Below are 27,611 nucleotides of genomic sequence, written 5' to 3' on the forward strand. Positions count from 1 at the left end.
GATGATGAACTATGTTTTTATGGCCACTGCAAAGTTGGTAGTTGCCTTCTTGCCTTCAGTGAAGTCAGACTCAACACCTGTCATTTGCAAACAAATTAATTTAAAGCAAACAAACTGGGGTCACTTGAATTCATCTTTTACTCACACATCAGCCAGAGCACGCCGCTGCAAAGGGATGGTTATTTGCGCAAGGATTCCGGGAGCTTTACAAATTATTTCCTGGAGTTCGCTTGTGCGCGTTATCTCTGAGAACTTCCCCAAGCGTAACTCGGGGATGTCAGGGCAAAGTGAGCAACAGAGGGCAAAGAACAGCCAGCCTCTCACCTTCCCGCTCCGAAAAGCTCTCGTTTGGCTCTGAGACCATCGGCACGGCGGGGGCGGCGGGACGCGGCCGCACCGAGCGCCCCCCGGCCGGGCCCCGCCGGACCCCGCTCGGCAGCGAGCCCTCCCGCGGGTCCCGGCTGGTGACCGGGGGCGCGGGGTCAGCCCGGCCTCCTGGGCTGCACCGGGGCGGCCGGGCGGGGTGCCCGCAGAAGCCGCCTGTCCCTCGCGGCGGGAGCAGCTGCGGCCGCCCCTCAGCGATGCCGTTCCAGCAGGGCTCTGCCCGGAGGCGGCAGCGCACCGTGCTCCTGGTGGGCATCGTGCTCCTGCTGGCCGCCCTCGTCCTCGCCGTCGTACTGGCCTCTCTCCTGACCCACGGGAAACACGAGGACAGCCCCAAAATGCTCAAGTGGAAGGACAGAGGGACCACAAAGAACCTGCAAGAAGTCGTCCTGGGAAGGTGCTACAACTACATCACAGAGCGGTACCCGGAGCTGGGGTGAGTAATGGTCTCGGTCGTGCCTCAGGTGTCAGGTGAACAGAAGAGAGCCGTCTCTCACCTCCACTCGGCCGTTTCCACTGGGTGTGCAGTGGCAGAGAGAAATCAGAGGAGTAAGACCCCTGTTTTGTAGAAAAATATGCAGACAGGAACCATCGGTGCCCTAGTGGTGGCTTTCTAAGGAAACTACCTGCAGAGCCAATATAAGTAACACTAATCCTAGGTCAAAACATAATCATAAATGCAACTTCTCTAAAGCTAAAATAAAAACTGAAGTCTAACAGGTGTACGTGGAGGTGAAGCAATTTGCTGTAAATCTGATCTGCCAAAAATCTTGTCATGCGACACTGCACTCATGTAACCAAAACTGCAGAGGAGGTAAGGAAAGGAGAAGGTTCAATACAGATTTGTAGGAGAGGCAAAGATGTTAGAAAATCATTGTGAAGTATCTTGGTGTTATCCAAAACATATTTTTAGCATGTGAATAAGACTTTGTGATAAGCACGAGCCACAGACAGCTTGCATGGAGGAGCAGAGGTGGATCACAGTACCAGCTCAGCAGTCCCAGGTAAAACCTTGCTCCAGTGGTGGTCCTTGCTCAGGCCATTGCAGCAGGCAGTGTAACACCCCGAGCAGCCCCTCTGCTGCAGAGGAGATTCCCTGGGCCCAGGTCTGCAATAATGTATTAGGGCTGAGAACTGATTTTCTGATCCCTTTCGCTGCAGAGAAAGGCAGAGTATGAGATAAGGAATGCCCTGGGCCTCCTGGAAGGTACTGGGGACACCCAGACCCTCAGGATGGAATCCAGAGCAGCCAGAGTCTCACGACAGGGAACCATCCATCACTTCCATGGCACCAGCTTCCCTATTCTGTGTCTGCAATGAGCCTCTGACAGACTTTTCCAGCACTCTGGACTGAGTGCTGTGGGGCTGCCCCACACCTTGGGCAGGTGACAAAACCATCCTGGCATTTGTCCTAAAAAAGGCAATTGCCACCTTTTGTTTTCATGACATTGAGATAATGAGAACAAAGCTGTATTTACTTTGCTTGCATTTAGATTTCTTTTGGCTTTGGATATCCTATGCTGTATGAAAAAGCTGATTTGCAGCATTTGAAGGGAAATGGTCACGTGGAAAATCATGACCTGAGCATGCAGAGACTTAAGTTCATGCTTTACACTAAATATCTAAGTGGATTTAGTGAAGGGAAGGAGGATTCTTCTACAAATAAAATTAAAAAGCTCCTGAAGTTTTGCAAAATCATATGCGTGTTTCTAAAAGAATACATTAATTTATTAAAGAAGTATACACTCAAATCTGAAATTATTTTGAAGCCTAATAGCCTTTATTACTTATGCTTGTTTCATTCAAATCGGAGTGCTGAAGATGAAGAAACCACTTTTGTGTGAATATGTTTTCAGCCAATGCCATGTATGTTTTCACTGGCAGCACAGTCTCAAACTGGACCACAAGTATCACTGGGAATGATTTGTTTAAGCCGTTAATTCAAGGACACTTTGAATATCACAAATATATGAGTGTATGTCTTCTGAAAAGGTTGTTATTACAAGGCATAATATTTTATGCTGTTTATAATCCATCAGTGTTTAAGAGCTTCATGACTATGAGCTCACTTTCTTTCAGATTAAATAACTTCTGTATAGTAGGATCCTTTTTTTTTATGTTATTGGAGAGGCAAATTTATCTGAGACACAGAGCACAGAAAAAGGAAAAATATGGTCATTTATGTACATCTAAAATGTTCAAGAGGTTTTCTGAACAGAGAATTAAATGTGAGTTCTTTTCTGGGAATCCAACTTGAGATTCCTTGTTTCTGATCCCACTGAGCTTGGTGCAGTTTGTCGTGTAACCAACCACTTCTGTCCCTGGCACTTTCTGATGATGACATGGGTGCCTTTAGGACACATCAGAAAGCCCCATATCTTTCACCCTGCACTCTTTCATCATTAATGTAGGCCTTGGATCTTGTGTTGTGTGAGATCTGTGGTGCACTTAATCAAAGAAACAGATTATGAACAGGGAACTGCAGAAACATGAGCAGGCTGATGAGCTGAGCAGTGTCCTGTACTCTGCTAGGATTGTTGTTGCCACTACTCCCACCGTGGGAACCCCGCTGCCTTGGTTAGAAATCTTCTCACTTCCTCATATATTTATTCATATTCTGTTCTTGCCCTTTTAACCTTACACCAGCATGTGCATTTGTTTAAAAAGCTCTGCTTTTACTAAACTTCTGGACAGATCCTCGTATTTTTACTTTTTTTTTTTAATATTAGAGCCACTAAGTTCCAACTTTGTTGATATTTTCTGAACATAAAATCTATTCACTGCAGTAGTTAGTGTGATGTTTACTACATTTTGGAGTGACATATTTCAAATTGGAATAGCTGTCATGTTTGGAAAAAAAGGGAGATTACTGACATATGAATATGGACTTTTTACTGTTTCTAGATGTCACAGATGGATTTAACAGAAGTCACAAATTTACATCCCCCCTTTTGCAAGTGTGTGCTGTAAATCATGTGAGAAGGCCTCAGACATGCTAGTGCACACCTTCACTATCACAGCTCTTTAATCCTTGAGGATACCTCCTTGCACTCTCTCATCTTGCTGGAACCCAACACAACCCAAGCCCAGTGAGGTCACTGAAAGGCTGTTGCTGTCTGCAGTCAGGTTTTGTAAACACCTCATGCAGTCAAATTTTATCCTGTTGATTTGCTTTTTCTTCAAATCTATCAAAACATTGAGGTACTGCATTGAACCTGCTCACTGTACTATATAAAGTGTCTGCCAGTAATGATTTTGTTTAACTGGCTGAGTGGAGTACAATCCTCAGGTTTATTTCTGCAGTTGGCTGGATCACACTTATCATTTGTACACATACAGTTTTCTCAGTCTTCCTGTGCTGAACTGTTGTCATGCCAAAGTTCCTGAGAAAGAGGAAAGGAATATCAAATGCTTTAATAATGCATTTTAGATACTAGCCCCATTTTTAAGAAAAAATGGGAATGGTAGAGCAGCAGGCTTTAGGGGTTTTGTTCTTGCACACAGCATCACACACCTAGATTAGATACTGACAGTAAAGAACAGTATTTCTTTTTTGGCTGCCCTGGAAAATACTGGCTCCAAAGCAACAGTTTGTCACAGCTCGGTAGTCTTACTTTTTCTTTGACATTAACTGAAGCTGGAAGTTCTGTATTCACTAGTCTTGCAAAAATGCCATACTCGTCAGCCGTGGCCATTGGTATGTATTGTAGTTTTGGCTGAATAAAGGCCAGAGGCAGTTTAATCTGAAGAAACAATTTGACCTCAAATGACTTCGTCTTCTCCTTCCCAGTAATACAGACTCCCTCTTGTGGCTAACAAGCCGCCGGCAAGTGTCATCTCCAGGTCTCGGGCAATGCAAATTTAATTTTACAAGAATTTATCCCTCATACAATCAGAGATGGGAGCACAATGGAATGCACAGTGCTGCAGGCTCACAAGCACAGGTCAGGGCAGTCAGAAGATCTGTGCTGGTCGAGACTAGTTGTGGTGACATAATAATTTATCCACTGCTCAGAGGATGCTGCTTATGATGGTTCTGCACCTTGGTACCTGCTGGGGAGAGAACAGCTAGCAAGAGGTGTAGCATGAAATTTGCTGATGCAGAGTTATAGTGATGGAATAGCTTTCCTCTTCACCATGATTGAAATGGCATGCTGAGGTCAGGTACCACTTTGTGACCTGGGGAAAGAAGGGAGAAGGCACATTATCTCAAAGGTCATAGTCACCAATTCTCAAAGCATAAACATTGCTTTTTTTTTTTGATCTAGAAATAAACTAATTTCACATTTTCAGCTCAAGAGAATTTTCATTCTCAGGTAATGACCGCTCGCCCCTCACATCTCCAATCACTTCTTGGTCTCTGATTCACAGAATCACAGAATCACAGAATGGGTAAGATTGGAAGGGACCACAGGGGGTCATTTGGTACAACTTCCCTGCTCAAGCAGGATTGTCTTAGAGCACATTGCACAGGATTGTGTCCAGACAAGCTTACAAGGACCTATTATTTGAAAATGATTGAAGTCAAACCAGCTTATTTTTTTGTCTAGCTTCTGCCAGTGAGAGAGCACCCAGGACACAGGTGGAGCAGCTTCAATATTGCATGTGACTGCCAGGACCAGCAATCCTACTGTGCCTGACTAAGCAGTGCAAAACCTGATGATGAAACTGCAAAGAACTTCAGTCATCTTTCATGCAATCTTGTATGGACACACAAGTTATATTTGCCCCCTAAATATAATTAGATCAACTAATGTTGTTTTTATCATTAGTGGCAAATTCTGTTATAACAAATTTTAATAGTCTATTGTTCCATTAAATTTAGTAAGAGTTAGTGCACGCCCAGGAGATCTTTGTCTTCTGACTGCAATATCCGTGAATGTGTTTTGCCATTTTATTCCTTTGCAGCCTGTGGAGATGGAAGTATATTTTGTCAAAAAGAATATATGGAACATGATTTTGTGTGAGATACTATTGCATTCACAGCATAATTTCTTCCAGAAAGAAATCTGGGGTTCGTATTATGCTTACTTTTGCATTTTGCCTTCATGCTTTACTAGACATTTGTTGTATGTGTTCACCAATTGTTAACACTTTCACATCAAGCATGGCACTAAACAACAGCCATGACTTGATTCAGTGTCAAAAAAGTCCAAGCCTTATTTTTTATAGCCATGATATTATACTGAAATTTACCCGAGATTTGTTTTTTTCATTAAGAAAATATGCCTTACATAAGAGAAACCTTTACTGTCAGTCTTCTGAAGAGTATGGTGTTACTACCTAATGCACTGGGAAACTAAGACAAAGAGTAATGAAGAAATGTTTTAGCTCTTCTCTAACAGAAATGGTGTTGATATTTCGTTGCTACTTCTGTTTTATCTCTCAGTGTTAAGATGGGCATTATATCATCATAATAACACACTGCTTATTAAAACACCCAACTCAGAACATTTGTGCATGCTGTTAATGTTCCTCTCCATATTTCATGTGCCAGTATTGGGCCTTTAATACTTTTTCTGTGTTAGCTTTAGTTGTATGAAACATGCTCTGTTTCTCATTTCTTCTGTCCTCCAATGTTTAAAACAAGGTCTTCTTTTACAATTGTTTTCCTCTAACTCACATATGAACAACTTTGATTGCTCTTTTAATTTCTTGGTAACAAAGATAAGATGATTATAAATGTTAACAATTGTTTGAGTCTTACTTAAAAGTACACTTCTATCGAAATATACTGTACTGAGCTTTAATGGGAAACCGGAAAATAATATTTAGTAGGCATAAATGGACAGTTATTAACACTTGAAAATATAGAGGCAGGGCTACTGGCTCTATAGTTTATCCTTCAAATGAGTCCTCATGCTGTTTAAAGTTAGTTTCCATAACTACTCCAGGTTGTAAGATAGGACTCTATTTGGGTTTTACTGTCATGTCTTTCTAAAGGAAGTTCCTTAGAAAGAATTAATTTTCTCTTTAGCAACAGACAAATTCATATGGTGGTGGGTAGCTGTCATTTATTTGTTCTTGAGATAATTAATCACCAACATATTTATTTCTCCTCTTCTGGAGTATAAATGCCAATGCCAGGCTGTGAAAGGCCATCCAGTTCTGTGCAAAGCTCAAACTCAGTTCTGTGCAGAAAATCTACCCTCCCACACTGTAACTCCACTGACAACAGCGACCGAAGGTCTCAGCATCCTGCAAATTTAAGAGGGAGATTTCAAAAGATACATTGTCTTTTCTCCATTCTCCATGGATCAATGTACTTCTGAGGTACAGCAATGCTGTTGAATCTGAATTTTTCTCTCACTTTGGCAGCCATATGTGAGCTCACCTGTCAGTTGTCTCTATTGAGTTATTATCATAAAAAAATTATTAAATTACTATATATTAGATATTTAATGGTTCTTACTGAAAGATTCTGTAGGATTTCAAATAATTTTTTGCATTTGGATTAGCCTATACATACTCCATCACCATTACCCCACCGTTACATATTAAAATCTCCTTGCAGGGGAAGCCTCCTTTGGATTTAATCCCAGATACTAGAGAGAATATTATGCTGTCTGTACTGTCCTTCTACACATTAATCAGAAGTATTTGTTGATGAAATACTGTTCAGCTTAGTTTTCCACTGTAACTTTTTGCAGCAATTTAGTCATGCACAGTCAGTTAGTTGCCTGTTCTTTGCCTTCTTTCTTATTTATTGATTTTATAGAATTGGCTCTACGGGGCAATGTTGTGGCTGTCTAAATTATAGCACCACCCTAGGACTGAAATTATTAAATGTTTTTATGAGCTTGGTGCTGAAAGGGGGGGATCTTGTTCCCTCTCATCTTTCCCTGCTTCAGTTCTCCTATCGCATCTCCAGAAATGTCAGTGAAAAAACCCCCATATTCAGAGGTGGTATTGTTCATCTCTCATTGCTAAGATATGGTTAAAACTCAAGAACTGTTTAACACCACAGAGCACCCTGCGGAAATATAACTCTGTTTATCCATGGGGATAGGAGGAATAGATCCTTTTTCCCTCTAGGGTCAAATGAAAGTCTATCTCAAGTGTCAAAGGGTAAAACTATGCTAAAGATGCAGCCTGTCTTTCCGGGACATGACACCAAAATAAGGTATTAGCAAGGAGCTCACTCACAGTTATATTATATCTCTGATCTGTTCCCTTGTCCATGTCCTGCTGACACATACCACACTTGAAGCAGGGACTTCTCCTGACTTACTGTGTTTATGCCACATCGCAGCAGCTCTAGTTCTATAAAAAGAAAAATCCCCAAAATGTTGTGCAAATTCATGTTATGGGAGAAAAAAAATGAGGCTGCATTAAGCCATGGAACATTTCCCTGCTGTAACATACTTTCATTTAAATCATTGTTATCTAAGTGTTTTTCCAAGTTTACTACTAACATTAAAACTCTACTAAAAATACTTCTTCTAGTCAAAGAGTAGGATGCCAGCTTAAATTTCTTCCCTCTGTATCTGTTGATGACACAGCCCTCACTTGGAAGCTTCAACTGTAGAGCAACTATGACCCTCTGTCAAAATGCAGACTGGGTGAGACTTCTGCCCGAGACTTCTGCCCTTCTGGACGCTCTGTCCCACTTATAGAGCATCTCTGAAAACACCATCTGCTTAAGCAGCTTGTTTTTTCACCCAGGGAGGCTGAAATCCAGCCAGCAAAAAAATCTGCTTATGTAGATGAACTCTTCACTGGTTTTATAGCTGCCACCTCTTAGCTCAGCCCTTCCCGGAATGGTGATAAGGCTTAGTGTTGTCCTGGAGCACCAATTCCTGACTCACATAAAATACTCTAAGAACTATAAACCAAAGCCACAAATACTCCTGCCCTTAAAATCTTCTCGTTGCTGCCAAAGGTGAAGGTGAAGGACCGGTGTGACAAGGAGTTCTCCTTTGTTCCAGGTCATTCCTTGTACAGGAACATACAGAGCCCTGAGGTGCACCCAGCAGCTATCCACTTAGTACTTCTTTTTCCAGACCTCCAGGCTCCCCCTCTTTGCCCTGTGGAATTTAATTACTCTACCTACGGGCAACCGTTCCAGAAGTTACCTTTTTCTGAGGCAGGGTTCTGGATCTCCGTCTCTATCCCCAACCAGTTCCTCCAATGCTTTCTTTACCAGCTTTTGAACTATTTAATTAGCAGAAAGCAATACAAAATCAAGCTGCCAAAAAATATTTCATTTTCGTGTTGCAAAGAAGTCAGTTACCATAAATGTTGTGGTGGTAGACACTTTGCAATAGTGAAACTAAATGGGTAGAGAGAGACCAGTGCTTATTGAAGACTCTGAGACTGACAGGTCTGTTTTTTTCCCTCATCTTTTCCCTTGCTAATTTTTCCCCTCTCTGTCATCCTAATGCTAAAACCAGCAGAGGCTAGTGTCCTCAAATGCTCAGTGATGACAGTGTTTTGGCTGACCTCTCTTAATTCACATCTGTCTAATTTTTAGGACAAAGATAACTGATGGGAGAGTTTAGGTGCTACAATAATAGGAAGGAAGCCGATCCATTTTATGCACATCCCCATTTTCGAACTCCAGGGTCTGTGACGGGTCGGGCCGTCATCTGGCGTGGACCACACGCATTCGGGGTTGAACTCAGCTGCTGCTCCTGAGAAGTCCCTTCTCCCACAGGATGGCAGTGTTCTCCTTGATTTTAGCTCCAAGCTGACTGCAGAGAATTCCAACCACAGCTGCCTGGGCTGTCCTTGGCAGAAGCTCCAAAAAACCTGCTCCAAAGCAGCAGTGAGACACAGAATCGCAGAATATTCTGAGTTGGAAGGGACTCACAAGGATCATGGAGTCCAACTCTTATGTGAATGGTCTATACAGGGATTGAACCCACAACATTGGTGTTACTAGCACCATGCTCTAACAAACACACAGCAAGGTTGGAGGAAAGCTGAAGAAAAAAACCAGAAATATTTAGGGCAAAAAAGTTAGCAAAAGTATTCTGTGTTTCAGAGGGCTTTCTCTCAACACAGGCATAAAAGTTACTGCTCCTTGCGTAATTTTTGACAACATGAAGACAGAGCTACTCATTAACTCACGTGAAAAACCAGGTTGAATATGGATGTATAAATTGCACTACTGTTTACAGCCATCACAGTTCACTTAAATGCAGCGGATAAAATGACACAGGTAAAGATGGGTTGGTTAGATGCAGAAATCTTGCAACACCATTTAGTTCCTTTGATGTGCGTTCTCCTGAGATGTCTGGGCCTTTACTGGTGAAGATCATGCCTTAGACTCCCAGAAGAGCGTGAACTGGTTTTATACCTTCAAGTGGCTTTGTTATAACCACAAACATCTCACTGACTTTCTAAAGAGTCCGGTTTCTGAGTGCTGAGGTTCATCACTGTTTTGGCTAGGGGTGGTAGCAAACCAGGATTTTCTTTTACAAATTGCAGAGGTTTGATCCCTGCAAAGGCTAGGTACATGGGCTCAGGGAACTATTCCCATCAACTTCAGAGCCTCACCACAGGGCCACAATTAAAATCTCAGTGTGGCCTGAAGACATTGTAATGTTTTACAAATAAAACTCTGGACCTTGGAAAAGCTGCTATTGATTGCAGGGGAGAACAGGTCTCACCAGGAAAGTGTCTCTGCCTGGTAGGGTAATTTGAAAGACATGGGCAGAGTTGAGTTCTCCAGAATAAAGCCTGGAAGTCATTCTTCACTTGTAAATTTGAAATGGGTCCCATACTTGATGTATCTCTCTCAAATTTCTGAGTAGAAAACTAGAGGAAACACAGCCCAAGGAAAAGCCCTTCTTAAGATGTTTCAAGCATCCACTGTCAATCCAGTGCTGAACTGAAAGCAAGTCATTGTTCATGGTGTGAATGAAATCAGCAGGGATGAAAATTATCCTTGATATTATACCAATGAAATTGATTTCAATTGGGGAAAAATTTGCTCTGTCATGTCCAGTTAAGGGAAAAAAATTATAAAGCAAAGAAAAAAAGATCTGTAGTAACTGTAATTTACCAGGTAGCTCAATGGCATCTTATTCCTTTCAGTGTAAGGGTGCTCTTTCAAGGTTAGCCAGACTAGTGTATAGAAGAAATATATGCAAGAAATAATGATGCAGAAGCTGTCCATTTTTCTAATATGCGCATTAAAATTTGGCTGCTGGGATAGATGCTAATGGAAGTATTCTTGGTCCCAGCTTTCATTTGATAGATTAATATGATATTCATATACAAAGCAAATGGATAGAAATACTCAAATTTATTGGAAAATGCAGCTTCTACCCAAATGTAAGGACAAATGGAGGATATGCTTTGCAGTATGTATAACATTTGGATTTAATAGGGAAATGTAATTTTAATGGTTATTTGTATCCCAGCCCTTATTCAATGCTATACTGAAGAAAGAGTTACAGGTTTCAAGTTTACAGCAGATTTCACAATGTTAAATCTAAGTCTGTTATTATTTCACATTTCCCAAACTCTATTAATTAAAAAAAAATTGAAAAAATTAAACACAAATATAGAGTATATTTATGTTATTTGTCAGTGAATTTGGATTAAATATTTCAGAGTCTATAGTAGAATAAAAGGCCTTAAATATTTCAGCATAAATGAAGTTAGCTTCAAAGGAAGAAATCCATTATGCATAAAGAGATGATATTTGCAGATAGGATGCAGAACTAGTGAGTATACAACCCAAAATACATAAAAACCAGAGGAAGAGAACACTTGAGCTGCACAGCAGTGTGAGATATAAGAGTGATCACCATGGGCTCCGAATTATTTGAATTAGATAAATTTTATTAACTGGTAGACTGAGGATCTCTTTTGCATCCTTTCTTTTGTAAATGTAGAAAGAAAACGAAATCAACACATTTCGTGACTTAGAAGTTGGTAGCAGCCTTAAGAGGACAGTTTGTTTCTCAAGCATTTTTTTGGCAAGGCAGATGTGCTTGTTTCAACCTGAAGCTGTTCTTGCCGGAATTTTTAGCATACCACATGCCAGAAAACTTCTCATATTGTTTGCAGGAGGCCCAGAGTTATAACAGGTCTCTGCCTTTACCTCTGCTCAGTGTAAGTTAAATGCTGCACACAAGACAAATATTTTCTTTCTGTGATGAAAAAAGTGTCAGGTGAAACTTTATTAACAGAGTCTGCCTCAACAGTGAGATTGGAAAGAATGAAATATCTTCCTGGAGCTAGGGTTAGCAAGTCCTAAAGTCTTTTCAGTGCTTATTTTTTCTCATACATAAACTAAAATCACAGTTCTGTATAACTGGTAATCTCTTCGGGATGTGAGGTAAAACTTGTGCTTCCTATCAGAGATACAGCTTTCCAATGGCAAATCAATGAATTATTTTTATTCAGATGTAAAAATATACATGTTGATAATATTGTATGTTTATAGATAAGGACAGCAAAAATAAATGGCTGTTTAACTTCTGTATGTATTTTTTTACATTGAAGATCTGTATTTTGATTTCTAAACCAAAGCTGAAATTGCCTAGTTTCCATAAAATCCATCTTCATGCCTTATCATTCTTCTGTGGGGTACAATTAACAGTACCTGTTGATTATCACCTGTAGAAGAGCTTCCTCCATTTGAAGTCTAAGCCCTACCAACTTCTTTGACATTAAACATACAGTTTGGCTCAGCTCTACCAGAACTGTGGATAAAGACTCTTCTCTCAGATATTAGTGACATCGACACAAATCATCCAGTGCTGAGTTTGGCATCTTGACAGGCTAGAAAACTGATGCTTTGGATTTGTGACTCAGCAATCTATCTCAGCAGGATCATGAATCACCTGAATGGTTGTTACTTCATGCCTCTCATGGTCATGACTTGAGTCCAGCAGCAGAAATGCTTTGTACTGTGTCTATCACTTACCTCTCTGCTTGGAAATAAACAGGGTTTTTTATGGTTCCTTGAAAAATATTTTGTCTTCTGAGACCAATCTTAAAAAAATCTTTGAAACTTTGCCATATGAAAGTATAGATCAATAGGTACCCAGCTGTCACCTGTGGCTGTTAACACTGTTACATATAACAGGTTTCAGGAGTATCTTTAAAAAAAAGTAAAAAAGAATTCTGCCAGGAGGACAAATCATTTGACAGATTAGAAAGTGCGAGCCATACAAGTGTATGTGAGATGTACCTGTGCTTACAGCCAAGCCCTACAAATTATCTTTATGATACCATTGAGTGTGCAGAGCAAAGGGCAGAGCTGCCTCTTCTCTAATGTCACCCCTTGATCAGCAGGAGCCTTCACTTTTGGCTGATTCAGTGTGGCCGTGTTGTAATCCCTTTTGGCAGGGAGAGGTATTTACGACTTCCTAGCCCCTAAATAAAGCACCAAAGTTTGGAGTATTGTCTCTATCAGTTATTTGCACTCTGCAGCCAGAGAAAGGTTCCTCCGGGAGAAAATTTAATACACCCAAGTTAAATCTTGCTAAGTAAAACATGTGAATTCTCACTGACACCACAGTGCAACAGCAAAGCAATGACTCTGCTCCCTACAGCACCTGCAGTTTGGCTTCTTATTTCTACAGTGACTGTAACTGAAAATGCATTTAGGCTCTTTGATAAAAGACAATAGTCCTGTAAAAAATCATCATTGTTATTCATCTTTACTTATCTGGAAGTAAATTTGGTTCATATAAACAAGTGGTGTGGCCCCTAATGCAGCAGGGGCTGCCCCTGTAACAGATTGGCATGACATGAAAGGAAATTTGGGATGCACCAGAGCTGCCTCCAGTAGCCTTTGGCTCCAAGCTTCAGGCTGATGTGCCGTGTCCCTGCCCCCAGGCTCTGTCTGTGTTCCACAGTGGCAGTACACAAGATCATTTTAATTCATCAAGTTCAGTGATGAATTAAGCCCAGGTAGAGCTCTGCAGTGTACTGCACTTGACTGCCCCAAGAGTGAGACATGGGAGCGTATCCACCACTGACCTTCCGGAGGAGGACTGGAAGAAGCTGGAGCATGGGAACTTGCTCTGTAGCCACCTTGGTGGGATGACCTTCCAATAGCCAACATATATAACACTAAATTAGATTTTTTTACTGCCTAAATTAAGGTAGAAGGGAGGAAAAGCCTGGAACATCTTGCTGTGGATTGCCAGGTCCTTCCTGGCATGATACTGCCCCAAGCCCCTTTAGCGGGTCTGACAGAGGCAATCCCCTCTGGTATGTGGTGCTGTTAGGTGCTCTCACTTTCTTCTGGGCACAAACAGACAAGAGTCTGTTTGCGCCTCCTCTTTGTGTGATGCTTGTTTTCCATAAACATAGGAAGGGAAGGAGACAGTTTATGTCCAGCCAATGAGGAAGTGGTTCTGAGTCCCAAAGTCTGGGCGCGACCCATGTAATACAAGAAGCTCAACTCTGCATTCCAGTTTCCCCTCTGATCCTCGAGTAGGCACTCAGTCAAAATCATGATCAAGTTCAGCAGCAGGAATGAGATCACACAACTGATTAACTTGGAAATGTTAGGAAATCTTCAATGAGTTACTGCTGTTTTTCTTAATTCCTCTAGGACTATTTTTAAGACTAATCAGATTCCACATCCTACGTGTTACCTGAGTACCAACTGGTAAGAAAACCTGCAGCTGTGTGTCTGTCAAGTCCTAATCGATCAGTGCTATTTTTATAGTGCTCTGAAGGCATCAGTTTATCCACACAAGACAGAGTCCGTTCTTCAAATGGCTTTTAGTGGGAACACACTGGGAAGTGATTGCAAGCAGTGAAGAAAGAGTGGATGACTCGAAGATAGTCAAAAGAGCTCTACAGAGACATGCAGACACTAGAATGATGCAGTCAACCTTTTAAATTTACATAAAAATGGGGAAGAGAGGGTTGCAGAATCACTACCTTATTGTCACTGCTGTAATGTGAGGGGCAGGTTCTCCATGTGCCATTGAGACTCTGGGAACATGAAGAGGAAGGGAAGTGCACCCATGGGGGACAGCCCTGAGAACACATACTAGACAGTCAATAATTATGAATTATGAAAGTGCAGAGTTTTCATTCATTACCTCAAGAACAAGAAAGTAAATGTCCCGAGCCATCCAAAGTGTTATTTATGCTGCAGTCCCCATGGCACTGCTTCAGCACAGAGATATGATTGCTTGCCCATGCTGTGCAAGAGATTTCCTCTTGGTAGTACCAGAGGAGCCCTGCTTCTGTGAGCGGAGAGGTGCTTTATTTCCTAGGCTGACAAAGCAGCACCTGAAGAAACAAGTGCAGGCTGAGGTGACAGTCGCGTGAGGCATGAAGGAGATCCCTCATGTAAACTCAGTGGAATTCCTCTGACTCAATGCCAGTGAGAGCAAAAGGGCTAGAACATGTAACACAGTGGAGGATCAGCAGGAGACTGAAAAAAACCACGGAGACCAAGCACCTGATGTGGTTCTTGGATATACCTGTGAAAATCAGCTTTGGCTCCTGCAAAGTCAGTAGCTGAAAATTAGCGCATAAATAAAAATAACCTCAGGTTCAAAACAGATAGACCTGCTTTTGTGTCAGATAAAATTATAGATATTATTTCTGTAAGGTCAAACTCTTTGCAGGGAGACATGTGGCATATTTCTGGTTTGCTGTACCTGAAGGGACAGTATCTTTTGGCCATACTTTTAAAATGTACAAGCTATAGTCCGAGAAGCTATTTGTTTCTCATGATTTGGTATGAATAATCAAGAAATTCAGTCTTTTGGTTATGTGATATAAGCATTGCTCTTTTTAACGGATAAAAACATAGACGACATTCACATATTGCAATAAACAATAGTTTGAAATGCAGGAAAAAGAGAAAGATGTTTTGGAACTGTTCATTCCTCAGTTTATACTTAATTTGCTAAAGATACTCTGCTTTTGTAATGGATAATGTATTTGGTGCCTGAGCACAGTTGGAATTCTTTTAATATCTCATCCATAGTGTTTGACCATAACAGGAGAAGCTTTCACAGACACAAATACTCATAAATATTGGTTAACTATGTTTTAATCTTCCGGCAGAGATAAGGATTGCCTAAAAATATGGGAATCATTAAAAGATGCGTTCATTTACAAGAATCCCTGTAATATCACAGCAGAAGATTATCAGCCTCTAATGGATTTAGCAAGTCATCATATACCCTGTAACAAGGTAACATCACAATGCATGGTGGGCTGGAAAAGTAGGGTTGTGGTGGGATGGCAAGTCTGTGTTGTGCTCTGAGTGATGGGATCACATCCATAATGGCTGTGAGGGTCTGTAGGTTGACAAGGATGATATTTTGCTTTTGCACTTACTGCAATAGCCCTGCAGTTATCACCTCTGGACCCCAGTAACCCTGTCCATACTCTATCTCTGGGAATCATCCCTGCATAAGGGTCATCCTGGTGAAGTGGCAGAGATGTCCCTGTTCCCTGAGCATATGGCTCTCTGTAAGGAGCATGTGATCATTCTGTTAGAGGGATGCTGCTTCCAAGAAGCTGCTCTTCCATGTGCAGCTCAAAAACATATAACAAATTGGGTATATATCCTATGAGAACTAATCAAAACCTTTCTTTCAAAATGCTTCACAAGCTGAACATGTCCATTTCCACAAAAAAAAACCCATCCAAAAATATTTTGGATATGAGAGTGTGGGCTGCACAAATAACTTGTTGCATTTTAGTAAAAACTAAAACTACTTCATTATCATGAACTTTTTGGTTTTCTACAGAAAAATTTTTTTATCAGGTCTAGTATAACTATCACTTATCGGACATTGTACCTTATTTCACAGTCACTGTTTTGGAGCAAGACAAATGACCTTGTTCATCGTTATACAAAATCCAATCAAAATTTCCTTACCTTGGAGGACACCTTGTTGGGTTATATGGCTGATAAGATTTCATGGTGTGGAGACCCCTCTACCCCAGGTAATAAGTCCTATTTTTTGCAAAACAAATACAAACACTGGAATTACAGATTTTCTTTTGTGTATCTACACCTAAACACAATCCTTTTCACATTGTTTGCTGGTGATTTAGTTTAAAACCTTAACTGTATTTCTGTCCCATGTTATGGAAGACTGAAAATAATACTGATTTCTCAGGTTAATTTAAAAAACACAACTTTGGATGTTATTTTAACATCAAGTTGCTGCTTGGATTACAGTTCACATCTAGCCCTCTTTACCTAGTTTGCTTGATTCATCCCTTTGCCTTCTGTGGTACAAATTGCAAAACAGGAATGTCATTCAGAAGGACCTGGTCATAGGCCAGTCAAAGTGTTGGGGCAGTATTCGGTTTCCCTGGGGTATTGCTGCCTGCAGGAATCCTCAGTTGGTGCTTAAGGCTGGCAACCTTTGAACTGGGATAGAACTACTGGAAATGTTGGACAAAGTTTAATTTTTCAATGCAATCAGACAGTGTTTGTCAAAGAGCCAGCCTGTTTCTCACATTTGGGACTACATGTTTTCCCTTCTCAGTTTTCTGAGAATTATTTGTCATACAGGATCTGCAGGTCCCTCCCTGAAGTGAGTGTGAAATGGGAAGACCTTTGAACACACGAAAATTCCTTTTCCTCCAAGACCCCTTTCCTCATGTAGCCTTCTTTCCTTGGTAGTAGGCAAATCTTTTTGCCATTGTTAATCAACAGGCAAAGCCATATAAGCATTGCAACAATATTCATTCCAACCTTAGCTATTCTATAAACATACTTCTTCTCAGGAATCAACTATGAATCTTGTCCAAAACGAAGTGAATGTGAGAGCAACCCCAGCTCCGTGTTCTGGAAAATGGCATCCAAGATGGTAAGATCTAGAATAAATCTTCATGAATCCAAGAGTCTTGAAAGTCATTAAGTTCCTGACACTGCCAAAAAATGTGAGTTTGCAAACTGGATTTTAAAAATGGAATTGTAGAAGTTCACAAGAGCTTTAGCTCTGGGGGCTAAAAATCATGGTGTTGGAAATATGTGTTTCCAAGGTTCCATATTTTATGTATGATGTTTAATGTTACTGTAGTTTGGGCATTCTTATTTGTGGATGGAGGCTGAGTGCCAGCGTCTAGAGCAACCCTTGATCGACTGCTGAAGCTCTGCAAATAATGCTTGTAATTAAAACTATCACCACCTTAATTAAATCACAGGATGGAAATTGTACAGTGAAATACATTTTAGCATGTTAATGTGGAGAGCAGTGCCCAGATTGCCACAGAAATTTTCAAAGCAGCTGAGAATCCCCTTGCACCTTCCTGGCATAAACCTGAAGAGCACATCCTCCCACATCCGTATCTGGCAAGGTTCCTGTGATGTCCCCACCCATATGATCATGCCAGCTCCTGTGACATGAATGAGATCCTGCTGGTCCCAGTTAAGCAATTAGCTTAACTCTGTTGAATCAACACTTTACAGGAAAAAACAGCCAGAAAAAAGCCTGATGTCCTGTATCACTTTAATTTTACATGTCTCTCAAGATTTCACTCTTGGTATGACTATTTAGTAGATGACTGCCCAGGTGGAAAACAAGCATTCCTGTATGCTTCAGCTCTCGTGTACATAAAAAAAAGTCTACTCACTGTAAAATAACTAATTGCTTTGTGGGGAAACTAGTGTGCATAATTTTTCCAATGCCAAAACAACTTCTATGTTCTCATTAATTCTCCCCAGTTCCAGAGCCTGGGAGGGATAAAACCACCATTCAGAGTCAGGTATCTCAACTGCAGGCTTCCTAACCCAAATAAATTTAAGATCTACTAAAACTCGTTACATTAGAAAGTTAGACATAATGGAACTTCCCTGCAAATTCAGAGCTCTCAAGATCTGAGGCTGAGCCACAATGTTTAAGAGGACTTGTAAGGTCTGATAAGTACAATTACCTGCATTAAGCTTTTTTAAAATTGTTTGTTTTACCAATAGATTATATATCTAGAGTAGGTACTTTATAAAATTTAGTAGTCTTTAAATATTTGGCCATGAGTTTTAAAGAATAAAAGAGCAGTGATTATATAACTCAGTAATTTAAAAATCAAATCAAACAAAACTCTATGATGAGCTTTGCTAAAATATCTAGGGAGAAAAATCCCAAGCCACAAAAGAACACAGAGCATGAGTCACAAGAAAATGAATATGTGATGAGTTGTACATTCTTAAACTAGTAGTATCTCTGTTCTGGGTCATCCTCACTGCCTGAGCTAAAGCAGTCTGAGGATTATTCTGAGTTACTACAGACAGCTGTAGCTGCTGGGGCTCTGGAAAGCCCCATAAAAACTAAAACCAGCAGTGACAGCAAAGTTGCTGTACTCCTTTGACTCTTTGACTGGTCCCATGCAACCTCAGTCAATTCATAGCTGGCTGATGAGGCTTTATCACAGTTTCGATGTAGCCTTTGGAGGCTTTTTTTTCTGCAACAGTATTGGCTGGATCCTCTACTTGTATTAGACAGTTCTGATGACATCAACGAAGTTACAGTAATTTCTACCAGCCCCAAGTCTGATGTGGCACTGGATGTAGTGTCAGAGTATAATGCCCATTGATTCTGTTCAGTTTGCAGAAGCAGCATGTGGTGTGGTTCAAGTGATGCTCAACGGATCAATAGAAGCTGGAGCTTTCAGAAGCAGCAGGTATTCACTCACCATGCAACCATCCATATTTCTGTGGGGCCTGCATGCTCGTGAGGGTGCCTTTTCCAGTGAGTCCTAGTGCAGAATGGATTTTGGAAAACTCACATATGGGTCTAAACTACTGGCACAGACAGTGCATCCTGGAGGTACCTGGCTGGAAGGGCAGTCTTGAATAATATTGAAAGATGAAGGATATGCTGGTTGGGGGAACAGCCATGTTCATGTCCCTGGCACCAAACCAAATCAATAGCCAAGAAACTGAACAAGAGAAGAGGCACTAAAGATGGCAAAACCTCAGCTTGTTTCTGTCTGCAGACAGTTTCGAGAGTTCTCCTGAGAGTGAAATAAGAATGGGGAGAAAATATTTTACCATAAGACAATTAAATAGTCTATGAAAATCCATTGGTGGGATAATCTTCTTTCAATGACAATAATAGCAACACTAATAAGCACTAATATTTGGGGAGCATACTCTGTACATCTTTCTCAGATAACTGAGAATGTTTTGCTGTTTCATGTCCCGTCCTTACAGCATCTTTGGAAGTATTGAGGTCTTTAATCTAAATCCAGATAAAGTCTCTGAAGTGCACATTTGGCTAATGCATGACATTGGCGGACCTCAAAGGTAAGTCGTGCCGGTACCCAACGATGAGCAGCACATGAAACGTAGACAGCACAGCTAGGTCTGACAGTGACACTGCCTTAAACTCAGGAAACCTACTCTACATCTACCCTCCTAAGCTGCTTACTGTACTGGAAAAAATAACATTAGTACTGTTGTTTTCTTTAGGGTTTTTTGTAGGTACTGCTGAACAGTTATGGCTAAGACACAGTTACATTTTCTTTGCTTTCAAGAGGTCCCATGACCTTTAAATTCCTTTCAACCCCACTGAGCTCTACAGATCTTTGGTATGGTTGCAGCACTGAAGTCAGAGAGCAGGCTACGTTTGCAAGGGTGAACAGCTGGAAAATAAGTTTGTCCAAAGGAATAGTATAATTAAGCTGAGTACGGCTATTTTTGAGAAAATAATTTTGAATGCTGGAATAGGTTTCTCAGAGATGCTGTAGCATCTTCATCTGTGGACATACTCAAAACATAACTGGGTCCTGAGCAACCGCTCTAGCTGATATTAGTTTAACTAATGCGATGATCTCAAGCAGTCCCTCCCAACCTAAATAATTTTGTGATTTATAATCACAAATTTATAGCTTAAATACTTCCCATAGAATTATTCATAGCAGAACAGTGACTTCAAATCACATCTGAGCCTTTCTCAGTGATCTTTTTCATCCCAATCAGATTCATTTGCAGACCTACCACATTTCAAGCACTAAGCATAAGGTTCAGTGCCTTCAACTCCAACTTCAGAGACAGTTCTCTGGCTCTCATGGTTATAATGCACTGACACAGTTTCTCCCATTCTTAAGGATCTCCATGACAGAAACAGCAGCTTTGGTGCTGTGGGTCAGGAAGCAGGCTGTGATGATGCAGTGCAACTTGGGAAGGAGTGTGGACCCAGCAGAGACCCTTGCTCAGACAGCCTCACTGTCTGACACAGTACCAGCTCCAGTGTTGCAGCCCCTCCCCTAGTCCAAACACCCAGAAGTGTTTCTTTGCCACACAAGCTGACATATCTGCCACAGCTCACAGGTGTGCATTTGTGCTGTGGTCAGCACACCAGGCTTACTCATGTGGTCCATTGCATAGAGCTTTGCTGAAGAAAAGCACATTGAGTAATCTTTACATCAGTTTTCCCAGATGTAGCACTGGATCTTTTGTCCCATGATTTCCCGGCATCAGAAAAGCCATCAGGTTCCTCCTCAGCAGCTTCAACAAGACAGTGCCCTGCCAGCCCTCTTACTTGACACATCCTCCTCCTGCACCAAATTCACAGCAGTTTCCTTTTTATTTTTGACTTACTTCCAAGGAGAAAGATGGAGGGTAGCTCCAATAATATGTATACCTTTTGTCTTCTGATTTGTATTCCAAGTTGAATCACTGATAACCTGGCAAATCTAGTGACCAAAAAAGAGCTGACTGTGCTTTCCACTAACGTCACATATTAGGAACAGGATTTACACCAGTATTGTATTGTTGCCCTGAAGCGCGTCCTATACTCTGGATAAGGAGATGATTTTTACCCTGAGGTAACAATTCTTTTGCAGTGTCTCTGTCTGTGCCTATGACATTTGTCAATCATCTCAGTACAGCTTTAGGGCCCCTTAGGCTATTTCACACAAATTGAGCGTAGAGATAAAGATCTCAAAGGTATGACAAGACCATATGCTCCATGTAACCATTGGGATGGTAAAGAAATAGACAAGTTAGGGCTCCTACCAGTGCAAAAGTGGTTGAAACAGCCTCTTGTCAAAACAGAGCAGCAGCAGCCACAGACTGAGTCAGACAGACAGTGCTCATAGCCTGCTTCCTCCCATGTTTTCTATCTGTTTCCATCTATCTTACTTCCTACCTGGGACTTAGCTGCTGATTTTTGTGATTGGCCATATAACACAGAGGACTTGATCCTTTTGTCCTTCCACGGATTTGAATGAGCCTTATATTGTGCTCCTGTGGATGGAAGCCATCTGTAGCTCTGGAACAGTTGTAAAACACACTGAACTGTGAATGGAACTGAGTTATTTCCCACAGATGTCTTCCTGCCCAAAGTTCTCATGCAAGATTCACAGCTGAACATCACACAGTTCCTACTAGCAAAGGCCCAATGGTAGCCAAAGCTCCATGAACCCAATGGACTTTACAGCACATTAGCAAAGAAGCCTTTAAAGAACCTTACCTGTAATAAAGCAGTGACATAGTGTGGAATTTAGCTGAGCTTTTTGTACACACAAGGAACACAAGTAATGAAAGTCTTCTCTTTGCAGTGAATCCTGCTCAGGTCATTCCATTCAGAGGTTGAAAAACATCTTGGAAGAGCGAAACTTTAAGATCATCTGTGAAGATAATTACAGGTAATTACCCGCTCTTATCTGTGACAACTTTCTGATATAAAATTAATATTGCATCTACCTCTTGACTTAATATAGGTTTACAAGAAATGAAAGCGGACTTTCCCCTTACTGTCATGACATCCCTCCAATGTAGCTGTGTCCTTCTCAGGGGCTTTCAGCTGGGCTCAGCCCTGGTGTTGGCTGGGTCTGGGTCTTGCTCTCTGTCCTGCACTTCCCAATGAGCATGTTGCTTTCAGGAAAGGACCAATCCAGCCTCCAGATTTTCGTCTGACCAGGCTTCTACCTAAAATAATCCAAACCAAATGGGTAGCTTTCCTCCCTGCTGCATACAGCTAGTGCAGGGTGCCAAGGATGGTCCTTACTTCCTTCTCTTTGGTTTGAGCTTGTTTCTGTCCATTTGCTTTGTCAGAGGATGAGGCATGAGACATGATAAGCATTAGTAATTACTATAATATTGTCAGGAGAAAAAAAACAGGAGTCTGGGAAACAGCAGCCCAAGTCCCGACTTGCCTGAAATCTTCATCTGCCTGCTGAGGAAATACAAAAGTCTGAGAGCCTTTATCCCTCTGTGTCGGTTCAGAGACCTTCACAGAGATTGAAATTGTTCTTTAGAAAAGCAGAAAAGGTTCAATAGTACTTATGTCTTATCTGTCAGGAACAGCTTTTCAGTGTCAAGGACTCATATTTGGATAAGAACATTTCCAAAGTAAACACACATTTCTATAAATGACTGAGTTTGTGGCAAAAGTTTTAAGGAAGGAAAAATTGGTCTGCAAAGGAGACAAATGATAGGACTTTAATTTTGAGAGCAGAGCAATATATTCCCGTTTGGGCATTACAGAATGACAGAATGACAGAATATGCTGAGTTGGAAGTGACCTACAAGGATATTGAGTCCAACTCCTGGCCCCGCACAAGACCATCCCGAAGAGTCACACCATGTGCCTGAGAGTATTGTCCAAACACTTCTTGAACTCTTCAGGCTTGGGGCTGTGACCACTTCCCTGGGGATCCTGTTCCAATGCCCAACCACCCTCTGGGTAAAGAACACTTTTCTAATATCCAACCTAAACCTCTCCTGACACAGCTTCAGGTCATTCCCTCAGGTCCTGTCACTGGCCATCACAGAGAAGAGATCAGTGCCTGGCCCTCCTCTTCCCCTCACAAGGAAGTTGTAACTGCAATGAGGTCTCCCCTCAGTCTCCTCCAGGCTGAACAGACCAAGCGACCTCAGCCCCTCCTCATACAGTTTCCCCTCAAGGCCCCTCACCATCTTTGTTGCCCTCCTTTGGACACTCTCCAAGAGCTTAATACCTTTCTTATATTGTGGTACCCAAAACTGCACACAATATTCAAGGTGAGGCTGCACCAGTGCTGAGCAGAGCAGGACAATCCCCTCCCTTGACCTGCTGGCGATGCTTTGCCTGATGCCCCCCAGGACACGATTGGCCCTCCTGGCTGCCAGGGCACTGCTGACTCATATTCAACTTGCCTTGACCAGGACCCCCAGGTCCCTTTCTGCAGCACTGCTTCCCAGCATCTCATTCCTCAGTCTGTACATACATTCAGGGTTGCCCCATCCCAGGTGCAGTATCTGGCACTTGCCCTTGTTGAACTTCCTATGGTTTGTGATTGCCCAGTCCTCTAATTTATTGAGGTCCCTCTGCAGGGCCTCCCTGCCTTCAAGGGAGTCAACAGCTCCTCCCAGTTTTATGTCATGTGCAAACTTGCTTAGTATCCCTTCCATTCCTGCGTCCAAGTTATTCATGAAGATATTGAAGAGCACAGGGCCCAGGATGGAGCCCTGTGGAACCCCACTAGTGACAGGTGGCCAGTGTGATGTTACCCTGTTCACTATTACTCTCTGTGCTCAACCTATGAGCCAATTGCTCACCCACCACATGGTGTGTTTATCCAGCTGTGTGCTGGACACTTCGTCCAGAACGATCCTGTGAGAGACGGTATCAAAAGCTTTACTGAAATCCAAAAAGATTCCATCAGCTGGCTTCCTTTGATCAACTAGGTGAGTTACCTTGTTATAACAAGTCCTAAGGTAACCGACTTGGAAAGATGTCTTCTTTGATCTGCTGCTTGTCAACAGAGTGGATCTCATGAGCGAAGTGGAGATGGGTGGCCACCTTGGCCACAGTGACCACGAAGAAATCGAGTTTAAAATTTCTGCTGACAGGAGGAAAAGTGCCAGCAAAACCTCAACTCTGAGTGTTGCTGAACCTGATTAGTGGGTGCTTTGCACATAGTGAAAAAATTATCACTGGTGTGGTGCATAAATCTGCCAAATCATGTGCTCATTTTCTCTTTGGGTAAATGTAGGCTTTAAGAAATACTCCCAGGAACTTTAAGTTGGTACAGATTATTTTAGCCTATTATGAAATAAGCTAAGGGGCCAGGGAGGAAGAGGAAATATATAGTAGCTTATATCCCTCATGGCTTAGCACAAGTTGAAGCCTGACACACCCATTTCTGTGCCTCACAACTCACTTTTTAAGGTAAGCTAACAAGTAGGGCTTTTTGTCAGAGCTCAAGTAACACATATATAAACAACTGTGTAAGAGCAACATAGATAATTAATTTTACTATTTTATATTCATGGCAATAATAAAATAAGAAATTTACAGGTACAGCAAAACTTCAGGATAGACCATGTAAGTTATCTTCACTCCCCTGGAATCATGGCAAACAGAACTGTGTGGGTCTGTATCAGCATCTGGCTTTCCATGCCACGTAGCAGCTGATGCTGATCATTTTCTCTTGCCTTTGTCCATGTCTACAGTGTCTTCCAGAAGTAACCCCCAAAAATAGATTTACTGGATGTATTAGCAAAAAATCTAATCATATCTGACATTGATAGCGAGAGCTTTATGTTGTAGCAGTAGGGGTTACCAGTGAGTAAGTGAGGTGGTGAAGTTCCAGCATGGCAGCAGCTCTGCAGATCTTACTTCTTTTTCATAATTATTTTTGATATTGCAGCATAGCTGACATGCTGTGAGGTCAGATCCTACTTTGTTTTGTACCAACTTGCTCCTGTCCCTATAAACACCAAAGTTACATTTCTGCAGCAAGATCAAAGAGAATTACCCTAAGAAAGATAGCTGCTTGATAAACACAGGTGTAACCTGCACTTTGACTTTCATATTGCATTTAACTGTGAAGTTATTCTGTTGTACTTGCAAAGTGATTACTAAATATTTGTTTGTTTTTGTGTTTTATCTCAGGCCAGTTCAGCTCCTTCAGTGTGTGCATAACCCTGACCACACAGACTGCAGACTTTGCACCAACAGCACAGCAGTTCCATGAAAGGGTGGCCTCCACGATACTGAAGATTTTCATCATTTGTGTGTAAAGCTGGAAAAGATGTGGCTACATAGCTTAGAGTGATAAATAGTAGCGTGGTGTGTACCCAGTCCATAACCAGAAATCCTTGCTGTGATACTAACAGGCAGTTATAGCAGGAGATGATACTTAAGGTGTGATACTGTACACACACGCATTCAAATGTACTATTTCAGAAGGGCCAGGGCCATGTTCAGCAACTTAGCTGAACATACCTAGCTTTGCCCTAGTTCTCTCCCTCCTGTACAACTCTCCAGAGGCAGAGAACAGGAATTCTCTAGGGCATCCATAGAGAAGACAGAGGCTTTCCAGCAGAGGCAGAATTTGCCCAGATCGCACTCAGCTTCCTCCCTGCTGGAAGGCTGGGTGGGAAATGATCAGGGCATGCTATGCATGCCCTGGTGGAACATTCCCCAAAGGGGAACATTGCCCAATGGCACAGGGTATTAATCATGTTTCTCCCCAGGGACTGTGACACCTCTGAGCAGGTAAAGCAAGCAATGGAAGAGGCAGAGTGGTTTTTACCTTTTAGTGGGTATCACAGTAAGCAGCTGGTGGGGAGATCGCTGGGCTGAGCTGAGCCAAGAAAAGACCAGAAACCACTCAAAGGGTTGCCAGCATCTGTAAGAACTGCTGAGTGTGTAACTGGGAGAGAAAATAGTGAGACTGACTCAGAGAGCCCCATTAAATCCTACTGGAAACACCATTGCAGTTCAGATTACATTTTGTTCTTAATATAGCAGTAAGTGCAAGCCTTCCAACTTTCATAAAAGGTCCCTCAGACCACAACTTGGGCATCCACTGGAATAGAAACAAACATCAAACAGTTGCCACAATAAGGAGTCTCTCTTGACCTCAGTTTCTGAGGTGAAAGGTGATGCCTTGTGGTGTATAATTCACAAGCACAGACTCACTGTAGTACACTGAAACAGCAGGTTTCATTGATTTCCTTTGATTTCTATTTTACTGGTCTCATATACATAGTCAAATGCAGTGTTTATAACAAATATCTGAGGCCTATTTGTGGCCGCGGTTTGTAGTGCCTTTGTGCAGTGCCAGTGACACTCAGAGAACAGAGCAGGCTTTGCTACAGAGATGCTGCTAGTGCTGAGGTGCCAAAGTCACCAGCAGCTACCAATGTGTTAGGCAGACTGAGGTTTCCATGATCCCACAGGCAGAAGGTTATAACACCATATGTTTTAGTGACTACCCAGAGTGCAAAGGATGTTTATGGAGCTACACAAGCTGGTGTAATTTCTAACATCTCTACATAAACCTCTTCTCTGCTAGAGCAATAGAGGGCCTGCACTGAGTATGGCTGGACACACCCAAGACCTCACCCATAATATTACATTAAATGAAATGTATTTTTATTTGCACTCTGTTATGTAACTACTTAGAGGGATCAACGCAGACACATACCAGTGCTTCCAAATAGGTTACTTCTGACTATCAGTCAAGAGTTTGTCTTCATTCTCACTTTTGTACCTCTTCTCTTGTAATATAAAATGTCAACAGTAAAATCAAGATCTATAATAAAATTGTTGATAGTAAATGTTGTTAATTCAGTTTCACATACTACTTAAACTCTGGAAGTCAAGAAAGAAGGAAATAAACCACTTTCTAAAAATAATTCAGAAATTCATTAATTGTATGAAACACTACATACACTTGCCCAGGAAAGCAGAGAAAGGTCACACAGCACATCCTTCCCAGACTATACTCTCCGTCTGTCATTGTCTTTGTAGGTGGCTGGAAGGAAAACATCCTGAGTCTTTACCTTGATTACAGACATCCATATATATATATATGTGTATATATATATATATGTTGTTCTTGGTCATAACAATTAAGAAAGATGATTGTTCTTATCAGTGGTTAAGTAGTAAGATACTAAGAAGTATATTGTGTTTTTGGAAGCTGAGGTGCACACTTAATATGGGCAACTGTGCTGGGGTAAGTGATGGCTTTGTAACACAGGTGGCTGGCAAGTCTGTGCTGCTCAGATTATATACATGGCAGAACACAAGCAAGCTCTTTTCCAACAAACATTTTTATTATGCATGATCATGCATTGGAAATGCTGTGCAGACATGCCCTACCAGCCAAGTATACTTTCAAGTCCTATTGCTCTGCTTAAAATTTATAAACCAAAAAACCTCCCAAACCAATACAAACTGTCCCAAATTCACAGAGAACTAAATAAAAGGAAAAATATTCTATACATTTTTCCCCCTACAGGAAAGAAATGTTTCTGAATATAGTTTGATAAAGGTTGGGTTTTGAAAATGTGCTTCCCGTCTGAGAAAGCTAACTCTGTCATAATT

At 41.6% G+C, this 27,611-nt stretch overlaps 1 protein-coding gene across 1 annotated transcript; it reads left to right on the forward strand.

The window, feature by feature from the left end:
* The first annotated feature begins 551 nt into the window (after positions 1-551).
* Positions 552-26,917, forward strand: LOC103763571 (ADP-ribosyl cyclase/cyclic ADP-ribose hydrolase 1). Its single transcript, XM_008930351.3, has 8 exons — positions 552-820; positions 15,388-15,517; positions 16,143-16,278; positions 17,071-17,153; positions 18,887-18,963; positions 19,496-19,588; positions 21,847-21,933; positions 25,167-26,917. The coding sequence occupies exons 1-8, from the start codon at positions 582-584 to the stop codon at positions 25,246-25,248; spliced, it is 927 nt and encodes a 308-aa protein (XP_008928599.1). The 5' UTR covers positions 552-581; the 3' UTR covers positions 25,249-26,917.
* Positions 26,918-27,611: the final 694 nt, after the last annotated feature.

Source organism: Manacus vitellinus, unplaced genomic scaffold (genome assembly GCF_001715985.3).
Source record: "Manacus vitellinus isolate BGI_N305 unplaced genomic scaffold, ASM171598v3 scaffold_0_pilon, whole genome shotgun sequence".
Taxonomy (NCBI): Eukaryota; Metazoa; Chordata; class Aves; order Passeriformes; family Pipridae; genus Manacus; species Manacus vitellinus.